This window comes from Gambusia affinis, linkage group LG08, assembly GCF_019740435.1.
Source record: "Gambusia affinis linkage group LG08, SWU_Gaff_1.0, whole genome shotgun sequence".
Classification (NCBI taxonomy): domain Eukaryota; kingdom Metazoa; phylum Chordata; class Actinopteri; order Cyprinodontiformes; family Poeciliidae; genus Gambusia; species Gambusia affinis.
Genome location: NC_057875.1, coordinates 26,553,765 through 26,574,574, shown reverse-complemented (window position 1 = coordinate 26,574,574; position 20,810 = coordinate 26,553,765). Strand labels below are relative to the sequence as shown.

The following is a 20,810-nucleotide window of genomic DNA, read 5'->3' as shown; positions in this document are numbered from 1 at the left end:
TAAGCAAGGTTCATACTCTATGTACATTTTCCATAGGCCAGAGGTAAACACAAACTTGCGTACCTCATCGACGACAAATTTCTCCACGTCCAGCTCTTCGAAGGCGTCGTCCTCTCCTGCGTCAGGGCACGTGAAGGCAGCGAGGGCGGATGCGAGCCTCCTCCTCAGAGCGCAGCCCTTCCAAAATGCCTAGAGGTACGAGCGGAAAGGAAAAAAAGAAAAATGTCTGAACACCGTCTATGAATCACGGCCCCAAACGTAAATACTGCATGTTATCCCATTAGAGAGATAAAACATGTTAGACCTTATTTTAATTGCTGAACGTTCTGCTTTCTGAACTCTGCATGACTCCATGTTGCTCTGAGACAAATGGAGCTCCAGCGCGCCTCTAAATCCTCCAATTCCCAATGGAGCTGGGGAGGCAGAGGGTTGTAGGGAAGTGGTGGAGCGGGGGCACGCTTCACTTTAAGCCGAACCTCGCAGGAATTCTAGAGCTCTTACTACCACACGTCGCTGGAATCTGATTAATCACTCCGTACCCATCCAACACACACACACCCCAAAATACTGTTCCTTTAACTCTCCTACCCCCGCTTTCTCCTCTGGAGAATCCTAAAGGACTCATCAAACACTTCTTGTGCTGAGAGAGGATATCAGAGAGGTGGCGAGTAGCGTGTTTTTTCAGAGCGGCAGCGCTCGGCTAAGTGAAGAGGATTAGCCAAGTAAACGTCCCGAACACGCTGGGGGCCAGCAGATTGATGACCGAGGATGTGTACGTATAGATTCATAAATCCAAAGTGTGAAAGTGGCTTCAGAGCCGGCCATTATTTACAAATCCACAGGTCTCTTTATACCCTCCTAAAACATTTCACAGGCTTTGCAGGTTGGTTGAGTTTGATTGAAAATATATCGCCTTGCAAAAGTGCTCGCGTCCCTTGGATATCCACAAACTTATTGAACTCGAAGTGTGTTTTCTTGGAGTTTTATGTAGTGGACAAACACAAAGCAGAAGGAAAATCACTCATTGCTGTCACTGTTTTAATTAAAAGCTGACCAACGAAGACTAGGGGTGGACATAAAGCTGTGGAGACGTTTTAACTAGATACATTATAAAACAGAATGTCGAGCACTGTTCGATCCCTCATCTGAAATTATGGCACATCTGCCAACTCATCATCCATGTACACCTACAGGCAGAGCGAGCAGCGCATTAACCAGAGGAGCCAAGAAGGACAAAGTAACTCTGCAGAGAGCCACAACAAATACCAATCAATACCAATATCTAGGTCAATATCTAGTCCTAATGAAGAAATGTTAAGAAACGTCACTTAACTCAATTGAAACTAGTGGATGGAATATGGGGCTCTCTGCTCAGAAGGGACCAACACTGACGTTGTGCAGAAAACGTCACCGTTTGTGGAGGTTTTCTTCAGCAGGGACAGAACTTTTGGAAAGATGGATGAAATTGTGGGACTTACGCATGTCATTTTTCCCTCCCAGTATTAATCTTCAGGTGGACAAACATTTGGTTTGTGTTACTAAAGCTTAAAAATGATTCCGTGAAGCTACACTTTGAGTCTTGGACAGGAAGGTTTTACCTGTATGACAGTTGCTGCGTGGTTTTCACCAGCGGGGTTCATGTTATTAACGGAAAGCTCAAACAACGGCTTGTCTGCATCTCCTCTAATAGCCGAGGCTTCAGCATGTCCACATTTCTCCTCGGACGTCCTCTGCATCCTCTGAACCACAGTGGCCGCTGCACTGCTCAAGTGACAATTCACACACATAGACAAACACACAAGGTAAGTAATATCACACTGACCACCTTTCAAAACTGACTTTTCTTTTGGTTTGAAGCAGAAATATGGAGTGAAGAACTCATGAGAGACAAGGCTTGTCCTGAGCCAGGGCTCATACCAAAGATCTATTACCCTAGCAAAGATAGCAGAGGTTTAATGATAAGGCGGTGTGTTAAAATGAAGGAGATCTTCAACATCTCTCACTGTAAATCAACTAAAAGAGGCTCCAATGATGACAAATGGTCTGCAGCAGAAACTAATAAAAAGGTTCAGCTGCTACGAAGCAAATGAGATGAAATGTGACGTGTTTGCTTTGTTCCAGCTGTGTTCAGTTTTGTACCATTAAAGTAAATCACACGCAGTCCCGTGAAAAAAATGCAGACACACCGCAGCCTGTGTGGTTTTCTTCACATTTTTGAACATATGGATATTTAAGTTAGACTTTAGCGACACTGAAATGTCATGAAAGTATGTCATGTAGATGAACGGCAAAAAACAGAAGGAAATATATTTCAAAGAGACCTCATTGTGATTCCTTTTAAAAAGGTTAGGGTGGGTCTATGGACTACACTACCTTAGCAACTACTTTTAGACTCCTATTATTCCAACCCAGAAAAGGAATTAACCCAACTCAATATTTCTACTTTATACACATCAAAATAGCAGCAGATGGATGTGCAATTGATGCAATCATACATCTTCGACCCGGAGTCAAAATGTACTAATAATAAAGACGAGTGCTTTGTAGCAACAGAGCACTCGTCTTTTCCAGCAGCCATTGTACATCATACAGCGATGAAACCAGCCGCCTGGTTGTGATGTCATAATTGGGAGGTTTTTGAAACAGCTCGATTTCCAGACACCAAAATATGTTGACTTATTGCCACAAATGTTATTTGTTATTTATTGCTTGGAATGTTTTGAGAGGCAACAGAGACCCAAACTGAAGTACAAACACATTCAAAAAGTAAATTTTGTTTAACAGTTCAACCGTTAAAATATATATATATATATATATATATATATATATATATATTATTCATAGATTTCTTTTCAAGTTTGGATTAATACCCATTTTAATTTTCCACTCAAAGTGGCAGAAATTACATATTGGAATTCAGACGAGGAACACGTCATAAGAACATGTCGGTTACTCATAATTTTGATGGAGTTTTGCCCTCAGACGTTTGGTCTGCTCTTGGCTGTTGATGTAAGAATGGAAAGACTGATGGAAAACTCTCTCAATTTCACCATGGTAAAACGGAACGAGTTTTCCTAAGCCTTTAGAGAAGAGATTGTAGCAGTGTATGACTGGTAAGGAATTTCAAGATGTCTCAAAAAACTTTCAGCTGGAGCGTGACATAAAAGGTAGATCATGAACGCAGACCACAAGATGCCGGAGGTACTCTCCAAAAGCGCTCTTGGTACTGTCGATACAAAAGTGTATGCCTACTAAGGCATACATGAAAATAACCCGAAACATAAAAGTATATACGACTTCTCCCAGTCAGCACAGTCTGACGTGAATGCTAAAGCTAGTTAGCAATAACAGTGGACAAACAGTTTTCCTGGAACAGTAAGCTGTTTCTCCACCATTAGCACACTTAGCAGCACATAACCCAAAATTGATTGACAGCACAAAGGCCATTCTCCTGGCTCTGATTGGCTGTTTCTGACCATGACCGGTGCTTTTCTAAAGACGGAAATAATAGCTCAGATTATCTGTCTTGTATTATGGTGTAACAATATAGTGACATATTTGTTACATGTTAATAAATATGTAAAAGACGTTTTCTTTTTATAAATGTTACATACTGCAGCTTTAAATCAAATGCTTTTTGGTCAACTGGGTAGAACTTCCTTAAACAGATGTAAAGATTAGGTAAATTACTTTTTACTGTCCAAGTCGTCTGGTTCCATGTCCAACCTGGTGGAGGTTCTTTCTCCATTTGAAGGGAGAAAGTCAACAAAACCTCTGGCAACATTTGACTCCGTTGTCGACCTCTGACCTGTTGTAACACTTCCAAATGTATCCTGTGGGTTCTTTCCATCTGGCGGGTCCTCAGAACGTCCGGGCTCGTTTCTGCTCAGGTTGTCGGGAGGTCGCATGGTAGCAGACTCGGTTTTCAAGGAATCTGTGAGCTTTCCCAGACGTCTACCGTCCATGTCCGGGGGTCTCTCGGGCCTTGCTTGGACTGCAGACAGAGTGATGTCACCATATTCATGAGCGAATCTCTGGTCCTCAGCTAGCTGCAAAGCCTGAGTAAAGTGATGGCAACAGCTTTTCATAGCATCCAGAGAAGATGAAGCGTTTCTGTAAAAAAAAAAAAAAAAAAACACATACAAAGGAAAACATTTTAAAATGTATACTAGAGTATGTTTATTTTAGCATCTAAGAAAAATTCTCTGAATTTCCCTGAGATATTTTAGTAAATCTCATTACTCATGTCATTTATTGAAGTGTAAAAACATAAGCTTACCTGCTTTTTATGGCATTTAAAGCAGTCCATTATATTTTTGATTTAGCATGATTTAGTTGATGCAAGCCTACCAGAGACTGCTCCAGAAGCAGGAAGTGGATTATAGCGCAATGCATTCTAGGTCGATAGAACCAAAGCAAACGTGTGAGCCTAGCACTAGAGGGCGAAAAGGCTTGTGGGCTTTTCCAAAGACAAAAGAGAAATCCTGCAACCACTAAAATCTGACGCCACTGCATTTTTGTTTACATTTTATGAAGTGTCTTCTTCAGAGGTTTTCATGTCATTTTATTCAGTAGTTCTTGGTAAAGCGCCACCACAGGCGAGGAGGGGAACAGTTTTTTTCAATTAGTTTGGATCATTTGACTCAGTGCAGTAAGAAAGAGACCAACATTAGCTGAAAAAGTAACAAATGTTGCCATTTTGGTCCTCAATCTGCCACCCAAAAATTTTATGGGAAGGGCCGTTTCTAAATGAATATTTACAATAAAATGAATTCCTTTAAACTTTCCTGAATATTAAAACCTGGAATAATGTTATGTCATAACATTATTGTTATGACATAACAATAATGTACTACATTATACAGACGCTCTTTCTGTGCTAGTGCAGAGCCACTCACTTCAGTGTAATGAATGTTGGAATCCACCGTACTTATTTTAGACTCACATAAAAAAAATTGATATAAAAAAATCCACTAATGAATTTATTATGTACATATTTTTAGCATTGTAGTGTCATTCTCTTTGAAAAGCTTCTTTCACCATGTTGTGAGGTTAAATGTGTGATCACACTCACAGGTAAGTGTGGGTGTATTTCAGAGAAGACAAAAGATTTGCCCGCCTGCTCTGCATGAGTTCCGGTTAAAAATGTTTCTTTCATTGAGAGGATTAACCTTCTACAAAGCCTCCTCAACGGAAACGTAATGAATCTATTAGCAATGCTTTGCTCTGTTGCTCCACTCCCCTCCCCTGAATTCAACCCCGAGGCGGCAGACACACTCTCTGTCTGGAAGGTCGCTAGTCTTTAGGGGGATAGCTCCTTCTCCACAAAGGTTCAGCTCTTCATTCCCAGTTGGACAAGCGAGAACAGAGTCAGGGGGTTGTGGAAGACTGTGACCTCAATGAGCTTTCTTCCTTGTACCTGCTGGTTCACTCCAAGGTCACCATTGGAGACACACAACATGGATAGCAAGAAAGCAGAATACTGGTACATACAGCTCAGGAAAAAATTGAGAGCACTGGAAAATGAGTTTCTCTGATTTAATGTTTTATAGGTACATGTTTGAGTAAAATAAATATTGTCCTTTTATTCTATGAACTACTGACAACATGTCTCTGAAATTCCAAGCAAAATTGTGGTATTTATTTCCAGAAAATGAGAAATGGTCAAAATAAAAAAAATGAAAATTCAGTGCTTTCAGACCTCAAATAATGCAAAGAAAATAAGTTCATCTTCATATGGAAACAACAATGCTAATGTTTTAACTCAAGAAGAGTTCACATAATAATTGGTCGAATAAATATGCGGTTTTCAATGGGCTTCTGTGCAGTGGTCTCTTCATTTTTTTCCAGAGCTGTATATTCAAAAAAATGTCCAGTTGTTTAGCTTACACCTGACAGCGCCTTGCAACATTATTAATATGTGTTGCCATGCTGCAAAACTAGAGAGAGCTTGAAAAGTATCTGAAAATTTTAACGTGTTAATATTACAAAATGCAGATTAATCACACTTCCTATTTTGACCTAAAAGCTTCTCTCCAGCGGACGGTTAACCAGTTCCCGGGAGCACTTTATGGCACACTGGGAGCGACGGATGACAGAGAAAGGTGGAAGGTTTCCGCCACAGCAGACAGCAACAAAAGTTGAACAATTTTCAACTTCCCTGTGTTACATCTAACACAAGAAAGTTGTAACTTTTGTTGCATCTAAACTTGTACAAGCTCCAGGTTTTACACGCACAAATTCAGCCAGTCGCTCTGCTGGATGAGGACAAGCAACTGTTGCCTCATCAAACAAGTAAAAAATTTAATGGGAAGGGCCGTTTCTAAATGAACATTTACAATAAAATGAATTCCTTTAAACTTTCCTGAATATTAAAACCTGGAAAACAGAGACTATTCATACAAGTTTGGTTTGAGACAGTAAAATACTTTTTTTTAAACCGTCCATACAGAGGCGTTTTTTGATTTGGGCTATATGTTATAGTTGCCCATGGTGGCATGAAAAAGGGTTGGGGCACCCAAGAAGTAGAAAAAATAATAAATATAAATCTTTCAAGTTAAGGTAACTGTTCCAAGCTTGAACTTTGAAATAAATCCCTGCCAACAAGGACTCTCACATTTTCATCCATACTGTGTTGTTTGTGAATTACAAAAAAATGTAGCACTGCTGAAACTATTATTGTTACAAACTCAATATCGTAACACAAGCTGCATTCAACTCAATGGAAGACATACCACAGCTTCATACCTTACAGTCACCATTGAACTGGCGTGTGGCACCGCTCTCACCTCCCCCTAAGCTTCAGTCTGACACAAGGTCAGGTCAGGGGTTAAATGGCTGTGTCGGCTCATGCAAAGCCCCCCAAAATGGCTCATTGTTCAGAGGCCAGAGGGGTAGAGGATACCCAGTGTGGGGTGGATCTGTGGGGGTAGAACCACACTGCCCCCCCCCCCCCCCCAAGCCATAAGAGTCCTCAGCGTGACCCGTTCCAGTGGTCGCTGCCACGTTTCATCTTTTGAGTGACATAATTCGGAGAGGTCAGGAAGATAAGCAGAACGATGACCGCCGCTTTAAGCGCTGGTGGTCCTCGTAGCGCAAGGGGCTTCGACACTGAAGGACTTGTGAAAATAGATGGACGTTGTCTTTAGGCTCACCGCGCCTTGTGTATCAGACATAACAAGGAGAGAGGAAGCATTCCTCGCTGCTTGATGTCAGGCGGGTTGATTGGCTCAAGATAAAACAAAGTGGCGTGCAAATGCCTGTCAACAGACAAGACAACTGATGTGTCTTATCTTTTGTTATTTGATCATTTTTTTCCACTTTAATTCTATTTGCATATGACTAATCAAACTAAGTGTTCTGGCTGGTAAAGTAAAGTAGATGCTGGATTTGGGACTGGGACTGAACTGGAACACTCTATGAATAATACAACTTTAAGGAGCTGTTAGTCCTTAAAGCATGGCTAAAACATCACTTCTACTTTGGTGTAGAGGTGATGTACACCAAAATACATCACTAATAAAAAAGGGACATTGTTGTAGAAGTCTCGTGGTTTATTCAGACCCAACTCTGTATTTTACAAAGTCCTGAGGTCAAATTCTTCATAAATCAAAGAAGGCCTTGAACACGTTTAGGATGTACTTTCTTTTTAACCATAACTTCATTCCTATAAACAGCTTCCAGCTGCATTCTGACAACTCGGCACTATCAAAAACAAACAAGCAATTTCTACTATTTTTAATGAATTGTTTAGCTAAAAATCTGCATCCAAACAGCAAAAGGATAACTGATGGAAAATGGGTTGGAGCTTCACATTTCACTGTGTCAACTTTGTGACAACTTTGTGTCAAACGGTCTTGTCTGCTCTTACCTGAGCTCCCTGCTGAGTCGCTGTTGTAAATCCTGAGTCTGCTGAAGCTGCACCTGACAGAGCGTGAGGAAACTGTCTGTGGCCAAGCTGAGAGACGAGTGTGTCTGCTGGCCGTCCGCGGCCTTCGGGCCAGCCACTGCTTTCTGCAATTTGAACCTGACAGAAAAACAAAACACACGCCAGCTTTACTCTGCTTTCAACAGGAAGATTTTTAATACTATTTTTATATTTGTTTGACTGAGAAAAAAAAAACATTTTCTTTTTCAAGGAAGTCCTGGTCAAGTGGCAGCAACAAAAGGGACAAAAGAAGCACCGAATCATGCGAGTGAAAAGTATAGGAAGCTGCGTTTCCATTACAAATGTGTGCAAAACTTTTCCGATATTCCGCTAAAGTAAAAAAAATAATAATAATTTTTGGCAATTGTGGCATTTTCATTAAATAATTAACGCAATTAAAGTTGCACCTGATTAAGTTGGTTCACGTGAAAAAACATTCCGCACCGTGATCCTCCAACCACTTCCTGTCATCTTCTTTGTCTTTTCTGCCAGTAGTAACATCTTGTTGTTGATCATGTGACTCGTGTGATGCAAAACAAGGGTTTCCATTGCAGTTTTGCAAAATAACACTAATTTCAATACAGCTGAAAAAAACGCCTCATGCAAGAGCCAAAAGGTTTTCTTGAAAAAAATGGATTGAATTGGCCTGTTTCCATTTGGCACATCTATTTTCGGAATGGTTAATTGAAAAGCGTCTACTGGTGTGTTGACATTTTGGAGTTTGTAATGAACCTCAGAGAAGAGAGGCAGACAGAGTCAAACATCTGAAAAATCTTTTGCATGTGATTGCTCCCTCACAAACAATTAAGCTTAGGTTTATACGCTTTTCTCTTTCCAGATTTCAAAAAATTCTTTATGCATTACATAAGCATGTAGCATTGTCCTTAGACTAGAGGGAGTACTGAGGCTCTGTGAAAGAGGTAACTCTTTAGCCTGAGGCTAAGGATGTGCAGGCGGAACAGAAATCTCTAGAATCTGCCCCAGAAGTAGACTCAGAGCTCAAAGCAACTAAAAACTGACCAAATGTGGTCAGTGATCAGTGGGAAAATACAGAGCTGGGAACGCTGCAGGACACCGGGGAATACCAACAATAAAACCTGCAAAAAAAATGCACTAAAATATTTTACTGCATCAGGACTTGAACTCCTGCCAAAATGATTACAGCATCACACATCTTTACATCTTCCCTCGTCTCTCAGTGACAGATGACAACATACTTGATCTACATGTTTAGACATGTGGATGAATTTATCCCAAAGGGCAAATAAATGTTATCGTATCTCATGCCATCCAAGTATTTTCAAAAACGTTGCTATGGATGGTGATGCTGTAGGCAATCATATGCAAGACGATATGCATATGCAGTCAGTCTTGCAACGAATCTGAATAGGCCTCTGACTGAAGACTGCTCCTGTAAGTAGCAGAGACAGTGCTCTACAGCAACATGTCCTGAATGATATCAGTGGTTAAATTTTATGGTGCATCATGCTTAAAGGGATTTTTTTTAGTTCCTAGTACACAGTAAGTTGCCTGCAGTAGATGACTTTGTTGTTTTTATTAATCCAGATTAGCAGGCTGCTGAAGCTCACACCTGCTCTGAGAGGAGCCGAGAGTAAAGTGGATGTCTACAGTCTTTAAAGAAGGCCAGCTCTAAAAACAAAACTGCACACAGTCCTTCCCTCTTCTCTCCCCGCCTTCTTCTCTGCTACGATGCAGCTTCTTCCCGTCAGCAGAGCCTATCAAGTGTTTTTAATGACTTATTGTTATAAATGTTAATATGACTTTAGAAACATGTTAGTAAAAGTAAAAGGCAAATAAATAAATGTATATAAATCTACCAGGGGTGTAAATAATTACAGGCCTAACTGTAGAGTACATCAGCAGGAGATACTATGATCTTGACATTTCAGGCTCAAGCACAGAGAGTGAGCCTGTACTATTTAGCAACTCTCCCACACCACTCTGACAGAAAGACGCCACCGCAGAAGACGAGATGTGTCTTCTGCGGTTGCCATGGCATGGAAAAGTTTGGCGTCTTACGTCTGTAGTAAGACGTAAGACTGTCAGGGAAGTTCCAGTCGGTATGAGGTCCGCTGGGTCTCTCGCTTCGTAAAAACAGGGATTAGATTCCAGCCCTGCGGGCGTGTAGTCTGGCCCGTTGTCACTAAACTAAGCCCCAAACCTAAAATATGACCTTTTGAGTTGTTTCATGACCTCATTAGAGTAAGGGATTGTAAATTGATCTGAAATGTACACCTCTGTTTCACACTGGTGAGAAAAATATGGAAGAGACTGTAAGTTCTAAAGCAGTTTGCTCTCTTTCTTTCACAGTTTTTCTCCAGCACATCTGGGCAACAAGACTGTACTTCATTCAGTGAAGACTTCCTCCAAACGTTTCTTAAAGTGCTGCTGGTTAATCAGTGTTTTCATCATCATCTACATCTCCTGCAGCCTGGGCCGCCAACAGGGTCGGTAATTCTGAGCGCCTGCCTTTTGCTGCTTTAATTTAGCAAGTGTTATCACTGGCTTGCGATAAAAGGGTGAGGGCTTGGGAGAGGAAATACTGAGGTTTACTATCTTAGATGGCAGGTAAGGTTAAGTAAAGTTCAGTAAAACATTAATGTGAAGTTTAAGTTAGGTGTTAAGAAGGAAAAGCTTTGAGGGTTACTCTGGTCAGAGAAATACTGAAGTATAAACTACAAATACTAAAGTAAAATTTATTTTAAATGAACAGGACTTGAGAGACACATGACATGTTCATGTCATTTTTATTAAATTCAAGTACAGTAGTCTCCTCATTGTTACGAAGCTACATCTAACCCGAACAAATCGCTAAGGACCATTGTAAACCAGCAGTCCGCAAGGTCACAGTCAAACGCACCTAAAGGCCAAATGAACATTTAACATTTTACTGGAACTGGAAGACATTCTAAGTATCCAAAATAAACCTATTCTAATTAGTAATATTCATATCATTTTGGCACATCAGTGTAACTCTTCATAACTAATTAAAACTGGACTGCTTCCTTCAGTCATCAGGAGACACAAAGACAATTATTTTTTTTGTAAATCAACTCCTTGCAACCGTTATAAACATCTGTAAAATATGTAACAGCTGTAAATGAATTAACAAATTAATGATCAAAGATAATTGACCTGTCTGTTGTACCAACAATTTGGGAATTATATACACTTGGTGTGGGCTTCAGTACATACAGATGTGTGTGTGTGTGTGTGGGTGTGTGTGTATGTGTGGGGGGAGGGGACCTCACAGTAATCTAATAGGGCAGGCGGGATCACATGTTTAATCCTGGGACGGGAACAGGAAGGCCTATGTTCTCCAGGAATGTTTACACTAAATCAGCCAATAGAAGAATTTGATAGACAAATATCGGCTTTTTGGTGGCACGCTCTTTGAACGTCGTTCAAGGCAACTGGCGTTTCAGAGAACAGGAAGCTGGAACTTTTTCTCAAAGAATTCATTTAAATGTGAGAGCTAAAAAATGTGACACGGTATGCAGCAAAAACAGATATTGGTAAGTTTAGCTTAAGAGACCAGCAGTGGTTGGTATGTTTGATGTAAAGTACAAGTTATTAGACATACTTACATAAAAAAAAACAATATCTCTTTCTATCCATCTATTAAAACTTCAGCTTACTTCCAGTCAGTCTCCTGCTGAAGAGGATTCCCGGTCAGGTGAACTTCCTGTAGAAACCCACATCCCTCCAGATTCTCACACACATCTTGTAACTCTGAGGAGGAAAAATATGGACATTTAAATTTAAACACAGTATTAAGATTACATACACACATCATGGGAATTCACTTCCAATTCTTTTCCTGTAACTGGGTCTCTACAGGTATAATGCCAAGATTGTTTTGAAGCCTTGGTTTCTTTGCAAACTGCAAAGCAACATTATCTACGCTTCCTAAACAAATGTGTGCAAAATTCTGTCACTGTTCCGCTGATGTTGATAAAACACAACTTCGCAATTGCAGTGTTGAAATTAAAATTTGAATTTATTTATTTTATTTATGTCCTTTATTTAACCAGGTAAACCCCATTGAGATCTGGATCTCATTTTCAAGAGGGACCTGGGCAGAAATCTGCAATACACAACAACCTGGTTACAAAAGAAAACAAATTAATAGATATGGACAAGTGTAAAACAATAGAAAATAATTTAAAAGCAGTGACACTGTTTAATAGAATCTTGTTTCTTGTTTTCAAGAACCGCTCAAAATAAATCCAATGAAATCAGTTCTGACATCTTGAGTTCAGACTGGAGCTGATTCCAGGCTGAAGGAGCCAAAACACTGAATGCTTTCTTCTCCTTCTCAGTTCAAACATGTGGAACTGGCAAAAGAAAAATGTCATTTGAGTGTAAAGAATAGGAAATAACAGATCTATGCAAGAGAGAGCTTAAGTAGAGATTTATAAATCAGGATCATCAGGTGATTGTTTCTCTGTACGCTTAAAGGAGGCAATTCAACTTTTACATACGACTCACAATGATGTATAAAACGTCTGCCACCTACTGTACATGAGTGAGTAGCAACATTACTTTACATCTAATCTATTAAATTCTATTTTTTTTATTTTGTATTCTGAAGATAACTAAATAATGATTTACTTAATATGCAAATATACATTATGTTTTCTTCATTTCCCAATATTCCTTTAAGACACCATTCCTGTCCTAAAGAGTTTGCTCACACAATAAGTCATTAAAAAACGCCGGTGGCAACATGCGGTTGTTGATCACGTGACTAATGTGACGCAAGAAACTGTTCCCAATACAGTTTTGCGAAATAAAAATTAGGTTACGGCCAAAATACGACTGGAAAACCAAATCATTCTAGCGCCAAACCTTTTAGCAAAAAACAAGCTTTTTTTATTATGTAAGCCACAAAAAAATGTACAATTGCAAAAATGAGCTTAGTTAAGCAAATCTATTTTCGAAATGTTACACTGCACAATTATATGGTCAATGGCTTAGTATTCATTTATTTTGGGTTGAGTGTGTTTACTTTTACTTAAGTAAACAATTATCTAACACTTCAGAGCAATTATTGGCTACCCTGTAAATCTCTGAGAATGATTTTAATAAAAAATGTTAAAAAAAATGACAACACAACCACTACTGCACACCACAACAGTTTGAAGCTTCAAATAACTCTCTGATTCTTGAGCAGAGGATGAAAAACATACTAAGATCAATAGGCTCCTAAAGGCTTAGTTTACAGCCTTTAGTAGCTCTAAAATAAAAGTCTAAAGCTTTGGAACAGTGAAAGAAATTCTGAATATTTAGCAGATCCTCAAGGGGACTTCCTGACTCTGATCGAGCACACCAAAACAACTTAGCAAGTAGATATTTGAAAAACAACCAAGGATTGCAATGCCATCATATTTAAATAACCGAATCAGTACAGTAACCAAACTAAAAAATGACACAAACAACAGACTCACCGTTTACCCAGAAAAAGGTTTTACCTGACAGGCAGTTGAATCTCAGATCCAAATGTTTCAGAGACACAAAGTCAGTCATGGAGGGCAGCTGGGTTATTCTACAAAACATAGAGAATTACAGTCATTTCACAACAGATTCCTTCCATAAGTGCATGTATCTTTAAAGGCTTCATGTCCAGTGTACAAGTCGACAAAGGAGTTACAGCAGGACAAATACGAGTGACAAATGAAGAAAACAAACCGTGAACCTGTTTTGTGCGACAGAAAGATGCAGCAGCAGAGGAAGCCAGCAGCCAGCGAGGCCATGCAGGGAAGAGATGCTGTTATCGTCCAGAAGCAGCTCTCTGAGGAGAACCTGGTTGTTCAGGCTGGGAGGCTGACAGAGAAACAAGCTGTCAGTTCCCTCCAGTCACACTGCGAGGTTAGACTAACTTTACACTGCTGCTGCTGCTGATCCAGCAGCGACTAGCTGACCCCATCCATCAATGTCAGTTGCTTTAGTCCTGCTGTGGTTACTGTCATCGGCACGGGCTTCAACTGAGGAGGCTGTCCTAGTCAGTCTGCTGAAAGGCAGGTTAGGTCTTTATTTTGGCACTTTACTTTCTTGTAACTGCCCTGGATTTAACCTCAATTACAGAGAAAAAACGTGTTGATGAAAAAGCTTCCCATTCCCAATTTTCATGTCTAGTCAAAGGGACTTCCCTGCAAAATTTTGAGCTGTACATCACTTATATTATATATATGTATATAGTGTTGCCAATTGAGGAGCATATGTTCATGTATACTCGCCGAATTGGCCAGATCATTTACTTCAGATTCAGTTTTATGCAGATGACATTCTGCTGTACTGCTCCTTTCTGTTTTTCAAAATAAAGTATTTCACCACCTAAAAGAAATAACAAGCAGGTCAGACTCTTTAACTTGGCCGTCGAGCCAAATTTAAGCTTTTTTGAACAATCAGTCTCTCTTGAAAGTCATTTAAAACAAAATTGTCCAAAACAGTTAAGAACTATTTCCAAACTAAAAAGTTTGGTTTCAAACAGGAACTTTAGATGCTGATTCATGCATTTATTTCCACTCCTCTCTTCTACTGTATCAGATGTATAAATTAAAAAAAACAAAAAGGCCCTTGATCACTTTCAGCTGGTCCAACAGCCCAGCAGCAAGAGTCTAAACCAGAACAAACTTAATAGCCCACACTCTCGCTTCAACATCTTTGCACTGCTTACCCTTTCATTTTAGAATCAATTTTAAAGACTAATACTGGTTTTGACATTCAGGGCCCGATAAGTCAGTGAATTGTTAAAAAAGACATTCTAAGACTTGAGCCGCAAGTCTTGTGGATTTGCCCCACAAGCAAAAAATGACTCATACTCCCGAGGAACGGGTTTAAAAGTCGGAGGAAGTCACTCTTTCCAGACCTCCTCTTTTTTAAAGTTATCTTCGAAATCTTGACCTTTTAAAAAAGCCGCTGAGGACATTTTTATTCAAAGGTGCCTTCTCTTGAGAGTTTTTTCTTTTAGATTTTGTTTGTTTATCACTTATTTTGATCACCAGGACTTGTTTTTACCTCAGTAAGGCTGTTAGACCTTAGATCCAGAGTGTGGAGAAGAGCACTGTTCTCCAGACCCTCAACGTTCGCCAGATGGTTGTGAGAGCAGTCCAGGTGGTGGAGAGTATAAACATCCTTAAGGCCTTTGGTACTAATCAGCTGGTTGTGGTCCACTAACAACCTCTGCAGCCTCCTCATAGACTCCAGACCAGCTAGAAAAAAGAAAATTAGAAGCTAACTGTGCAGACAGAAGCTCAGGAAGAGCAAATAGAACCTGACGTTCCCTTTTCCGAGGCAGAGGAAAAGAAGGGAAATCCTGCCCTCTTGTGGAAGTTTCTCTTGTTCTCACCGATGCGAGTGATAGAGTTGTGAGACAGGTCGAGAACATCCAAACTATGAGCGCCGTTTAAACCGTGGATGGAAGTCAGCTTGTTGTGGGCGAGCCGGAGAACCCTCAAACTGTCCATGTTTTCACAGTCCAAGAAGGAGATCTCGTTTTCCTGGGATATCAAATGATCAAACGCAGCTTTTACAAAAAGAAAACGCTTGACTCATTTGGTGTGTATTCTGATGACTGGAGTCTACGCTCACCCCTAAATCCATGTAGCAGAGCTCCTGCAACTGGCTGATGCCCTCCAAAGACCGGAGGCCGCAGCGGCAGAGGGTGAGGGACTGCAGTCGGTCACACTGGGAGAGAGTAGACAGGCTGCAGGGCGTCAGGTCTTCTAAAGCCACTATGGTGACCTGACAAAGAGGATGACCCACTTCAGGGATTCAGCTAACATAAACTTCAGCGTACATCTGCTAAAACCTGAAACATGCACTTGGATATAAATTGGTCCTATTTGGCATCAGATGTCAGCATCACTGTTACCTCTTGTAGGGACTTTGTGCCTGTGGACTCAAGCAGGGTGCGTGGACAAAGAGGGATGAGAGCGCTAAGTCCATCTGCCCTCCTCGTCCTCCTCTGGCTCTGGAAGGAACCCCTCTCCTTCCTTTTGTTCTGGAGGGACAATTCGGACCAGGACACACAGTGTTCCATCCAAGACAACCTCTTCAGCTCTGTGCACTCAGGAAGGGAAGCGGGCAGAGAGCAGGAAGAGGCAGCAGGCTGTGACTCTGGATGCATTTGGCCAACAGTTTGTAATGTGGAAGTGTCTGAGATGTTGTCGTCTGGGTGATGGAGAGGGGGGGTTTCACAGATGCTGTGATTTGCTGTGGCCTCATTGGGTGTTGGATCAGGCATTAGTGAGACCCGCTGACCAGTTCTTCCTGAATGTTGTGATTCTGAAACGTCATTTTCTCCCTTGTTTTCTTTCAGATTATTGTCTCCTCTGTCTTCAGCTGTCTCCACCTGTTCGTCTTTTTCAGCTCTGTCCACGTTCTCACCTTTTGTCCCATTGTCTTTCATCTGGTTGTCATCTTTCTCTACAGAAGCCTTCAACTCTTCCTGTATCTTCTCTTCATCCTCTGTTTTCTCCAAAACTTCTCCTTCTCTATTCTCTCGTTCATTTCCTTTACTTCCCTTCATTTCTTGCTGAACTTTGGTTTCTTGTTTTGTGTTTCTTTGTTCCTCTCCTCCTCTCTGTGTAACAATCTCTAACCTCTGTCCGATCTCTTTGCCTCTTCCCGTCTCCTCTTTCTTTCTTATAAGGCGATCACTTTCCAAACAAAGACTCTTCCAGTTATCCATCATTCTCTTATCTTCACTTTCTCTGTGTTGCATTTCATTCTCTAAAGACTTCCTGTCTTCCTCTTCCTTCCTCATCTCTTCTCGATTCATCCTAACCTCACAAAGGGAACTAATTCTTAAATCTTCATCTAGTCTCTTTTCTTCATCATCCTTCTCTTGTATTGTGTTCAGTTCATCCTTAAGTGTTACCTCATCCCTTTTTCTCTCTTCATTCTCCGTCATAATCTTCTTTCCAGTTATCATAAAACATCTCCTCTCTTCCTTCTTTTTCCTCTGTCCCTCTGCTGCCAGTCGTCTCATTTCTTCCTTCTCTCTCCTTATTCCATCTTCCTCAGTGTTTTTTTCCTGCTTGAGTTTTCTCTTTTCAGCTCCCTCTTGTTTCCTCGTCTCTTCCGCCACTCTCCTCTCTCTTTCTTTTTGAAGCCTCACTTCGATGCCTCTTTGGTTTTCCTCCCGTCTTTTCCTTTGGTCCTCCTCTTCCTTTTGTCTCCTCTCTTTCTTCTCCCTTATCTTTGCCTCCTCCTCAGATTTTCTTCTTTCCTCCTCTTCAATCATCATCCTCTCTTTCTCCACTTTCTTTTTGAAGTTACAGAGGAGCTCCTGGTAAAGAAGTAGTGGTTATTCAATTTGCAAAGTCAGTAGAGCAGAAGACTGGTTCATCATGTTACAAACTGCATTGAAATGGTAAACAATTTCTGCTTGGCAACAATGGGGGAAAAAAAGACCCACTAATTGCAACAAAAAAAAAGTGGTGAGGTTTAGGTTAGTTGAATTAAGCTCTACATTCTTTGGCACGTCGGTGTACACATGCAAAAAAACGTAAAATATAATCTTCATAACAGGAGCATATGCGACCTGCAGACATACCTGCTGCAGCTGCAACTCCTGTTCAAGTTTCTCCTGAGCTTTTCTCTTCCTGAGCTCAAGTTCCAGCTGCTGAAACTGTGGACACCAGGTATTATTGAAAAATATCAAGACATCCGTTTGCTAATGTCAAAGTCAACAACCAACAATCTGCATCAGGTTACAGATTGCCTTCACTGGCAGTGTTACCAACATCCATCTTTACTCTGCATGATGAGACTGAAGCTGAGCGTGTCCGCCGTGGCGTACCTTTTCGGCCTCTGTGATCCTCCTCAGCTCTTCCTGGAAGTCTTTCTCTCTCTGCTGCCTTTGCTCTGTTTTCTGCAGCTGCTCATGGTGAGGTTTCTCCCGCTCTGGCCGATGGTTCAGTGGAAAATCTTTCTCAGTCTCTGTTTTATCGTCTGTGAACAGTCCATTAAATGTTCAGTATTGTAAAATAAGAAGAATAGATTCCCTTCATGCTTTTTTTTTTTTTTTTTTTTTTTTTTGTCACGTGTACATGTTTCAGTTCATCACAGCAAATATTTTAAATCAAAGATCACATCACAAAAAAATCTCTGCATAATCTTTTGAAGTCAGGGTTTGTTTGTTTGTTTTTACATATGCAGGGATTAAATGGTGAAAACCAAACCAACTTGGCCCCTAAGCCGAATAACTGGCTGTGCCACAATAAGTGACCAACAGTCTTGTACAAGAGGAACTTCTAGTCTTCTGTGCAGAATTGTTGTAATTCAGAAGCATTGGATGAATTTCCCACAGGGCCAAACAAAACCAAAACCTAAGAAATGCAGTGGGACTCATTTCCTTTCGTCAATGCCTTTATTTATCATCTTTTGAATGTTTGTAGAGCTGCTGCTTTCTGAGATGCTTCAGCCTACTTGCTCTCAGAGAAGATCTGTTTGTGGGATTTCTTGTTTCTAACAGGCGTGGCAACAATCACAACAGTAGAAATAGTAATCTAGCTTGTAAAATATTGTTCCCACGATCAACTGGATCAATCTATATAGATATTCTTAATTACTATTTGCTTTGTGTAATCTTTAGCTGCAAACCTCCTTGAAAGCAACATAAAAGTGCGGAAAAGGATTAGGGCCACAGAGAACAAAATAAACGTAACTTTGATCTCAACATTCTAACACTAATCTTTTTATTTTTGTTAGTTTTCTTGAAAATTCTAACTTTTTTCTCAAAATCCCGAGAAGAAAAAGGCTAAACATTTTTGGGGGGATTAATCCTCTTCCGTACATAGAGAATATACGTACACCTTCCTCTTGGAATTGCACTGCACTTTATCCAGTTTTGTAAAATGTCTGTCTGCAGACGGTGTAGATTAATGGTTTGCAATGATCAGCTCTAATATATATTATATGTAATACGCACATTTCCAAAATATCTAGCTGCTCTGATAAAGATTCATTCTTCGATTTAGGCCTCCTGATTCTGTACAGCCTGCCGTCTGTAAGATAGCTAAAAATGGACATCAGTGACCTCTTGTGGACAACTGTGTTAATCGTTCACAAAATGAACTAAAAATGCACATTATAGTTTGATCGGGAATAATACCTCATCTGAACATATTAAATATGAGGACTTATATTTAATAAATATAAACTGAAAAAACATTTCTGCCATGGGATTACAGTAAGTCCCAAAAAAGACTATTAATGAACTGCTTCCTAACTATACCTTCGAGTTCCCCGAGGATCAGCTTCTCACAGGCTGCTGCTCGGCTTTTTGACATCTCAAAGTAGCTGATCAGAGAAGGTGGAATATCATCCTGGAATCAAATAGTCAGCTTGTTTAGTCACATGCTGTCTTCTCTTCACAATCTGCAAATCTGACTGGGTTCAAAGTCAACTTGACAAATATTTCTGACAAAAACTCATCTGTTGTCGAAAACTTCTGCATGACTTCAGTACTGATGTTTTGTTATCCCAGTTTAAGTTCAACTCACATGAAGTTAGTTAAACATTCATTAAGCCAGCTGTGTCCATATTAATTAGACTCACCAGCTCGCTGTTGTAGAAGCTGCCCGGGTCTCCTTTAGTTATATTCGTATTAAGCCTTAGTAAGTTAGCTTCACATACGTCCTTGTTCTCTGTCATAGTAATAAAATGGCCTTGCGTAATTACCACTTTTCATCCGTGTCTTGCGTACAGTTGGTAGTAAGTTATCGATAAATAGTGCCCAGCTATACAACGAAGAAGATAGCTGAACGAACATGACCTGCGTTCAGTGTTGAGGCGGTTTCCATGGAAATGACGCTACGAGCTACGTCACTTCACCTTACGGTCAAAGTGGACGTGGAAATGGTCTTGTAAACAGTTCGGGGGAAATGTACTTGTCCTGCAACAAATATCTGAACATTCAGCTGCTTTAGTATATAGTTCAATTACTTACCCAGGTGGATACTTTAATAACGGGGGACTAGAGGCGTATTGTTTTATTGATGTTTTCTTGCTTGTTTCCCTTTCCATCCAGTAATTTTGATTTTCGCATTTTTTATTTTTTTATTGCTTCCTGTCAACAAGAATTGCAAAAGCATAAAAGTCTCTTTTTTTATTTGAGCTGTAATATTTTTAAGGGAATTAAACTGTCAATGCTTGATGATTAGCATTATTAATATTTTAATTTGGTACTTTGAATGTTATGTGGACTGACCACAAAGGAGCTCGACAGTGTAACTCCATTTATCAACACTAGAGGTAGTTGTTTGACCACCTCTGGTTACTTGATGTATGGAGAGTTTCAGTGCAAACAAAATGTCTTTACCATGTGAAGGAAATAATTGTTTCAGGGTCGCTTTAGTGAGAAAAAACATTATTTTGGAAGCTGACCGAGGTAGAATCACATTTTCCTGAGATAATTTAAGTGAAAGAGAGAACATACAGTTAGTGGGGAAACTGCTCCTCCTACCTAGTGCTTATTGTATATTGTCATTGATTTGTATACATCTGGAACATTCTTTTTTTTAGAGACCAGTAGAATTATTAATTTTAACTTAGTTAGGTCAGGGTTTTGCAACATTACTTTAGCTTTGTATGTCAGAAGAAGGTTGTAATCATTCCTCTGTTTTTACCCTCAACCCCTGATAAAGATATACTCTTTAACTGTAATAGCATTCTCTTACATTTTATTAATTAAATTCTTTTACAGTTTCAGAATCCTTATAAAATCACTCATGGAACAACTACTGGCACTACAGCTGTTAATACTTTAACTAAACAACCTTTTTATGCCAGTACAATAGCTACTTTTATAACATTCCATAAAGTTGGAGCAAACAGAGAGGGGTCATTTTCT

General features: G+C 40.1%; 1 protein-coding gene across 4 annotated transcripts in view; it reads right to left on the bottom strand.

Moving 5' to 3' along the window:
* The window catches only part of lrriq1 (leucine-rich repeats and IQ motif containing 1), a 39,390-nt gene extending 19,643 nt beyond the window's left edge, over positions 1 to 19,747 (bottom strand). For 3 of the 4 annotated variants that reach the window (XM_044125063.1, XM_044125062.1, XM_044125064.1), the window contains exons 1-15: positions 19,517 to 19,747; positions 19,194 to 19,284; positions 17,757 to 17,908; positions 17,511 to 17,585; positions 15,825 to 17,243; positions 15,542 to 15,694; positions 15,300 to 15,450; positions 14,969 to 15,162; positions 13,647 to 13,774; positions 13,423 to 13,496; positions 11,587 to 11,680; positions 7,871 to 8,026; positions 3,691 to 4,113; positions 1,599 to 1,761; positions 64 to 189 (exon numbers count right to left, since the gene is read on the bottom strand). In XM_044125063.1, the coding sequence (XP_043980998.1) occupies positions 64 to 189; positions 1,599 to 1,761; positions 3,691 to 4,113; positions 7,871 to 8,026; positions 11,587 to 11,680; positions 13,423 to 13,496; positions 13,647 to 13,774; positions 14,969 to 15,162; positions 15,300 to 15,450; positions 15,542 to 15,694; positions 15,825 to 17,243; positions 17,511 to 17,585; positions 17,757 to 17,908; positions 19,194 to 19,284; positions 19,517 to 19,612 (3,495 nt within the window). In that variant the 5' untranslated portion in view covers positions 19,613 to 19,747. The remainder of the gene's footprint in view (positions 1 to 63; positions 190 to 1,598; positions 1,762 to 3,690; positions 4,114 to 7,870; positions 8,027 to 11,586; positions 11,681 to 13,422; positions 13,497 to 13,646; positions 13,775 to 14,968; positions 15,163 to 15,299; positions 15,451 to 15,541; positions 15,695 to 15,824; positions 17,244 to 17,510; positions 17,586 to 17,756; positions 17,909 to 19,193; positions 19,285 to 19,516) is intronic. The other variant, XM_044125065.1, reaches the window with a different exon arrangement.
* Between the last annotated feature and the right edge of the window lie 1,063 nt (positions 19,748 to 20,810).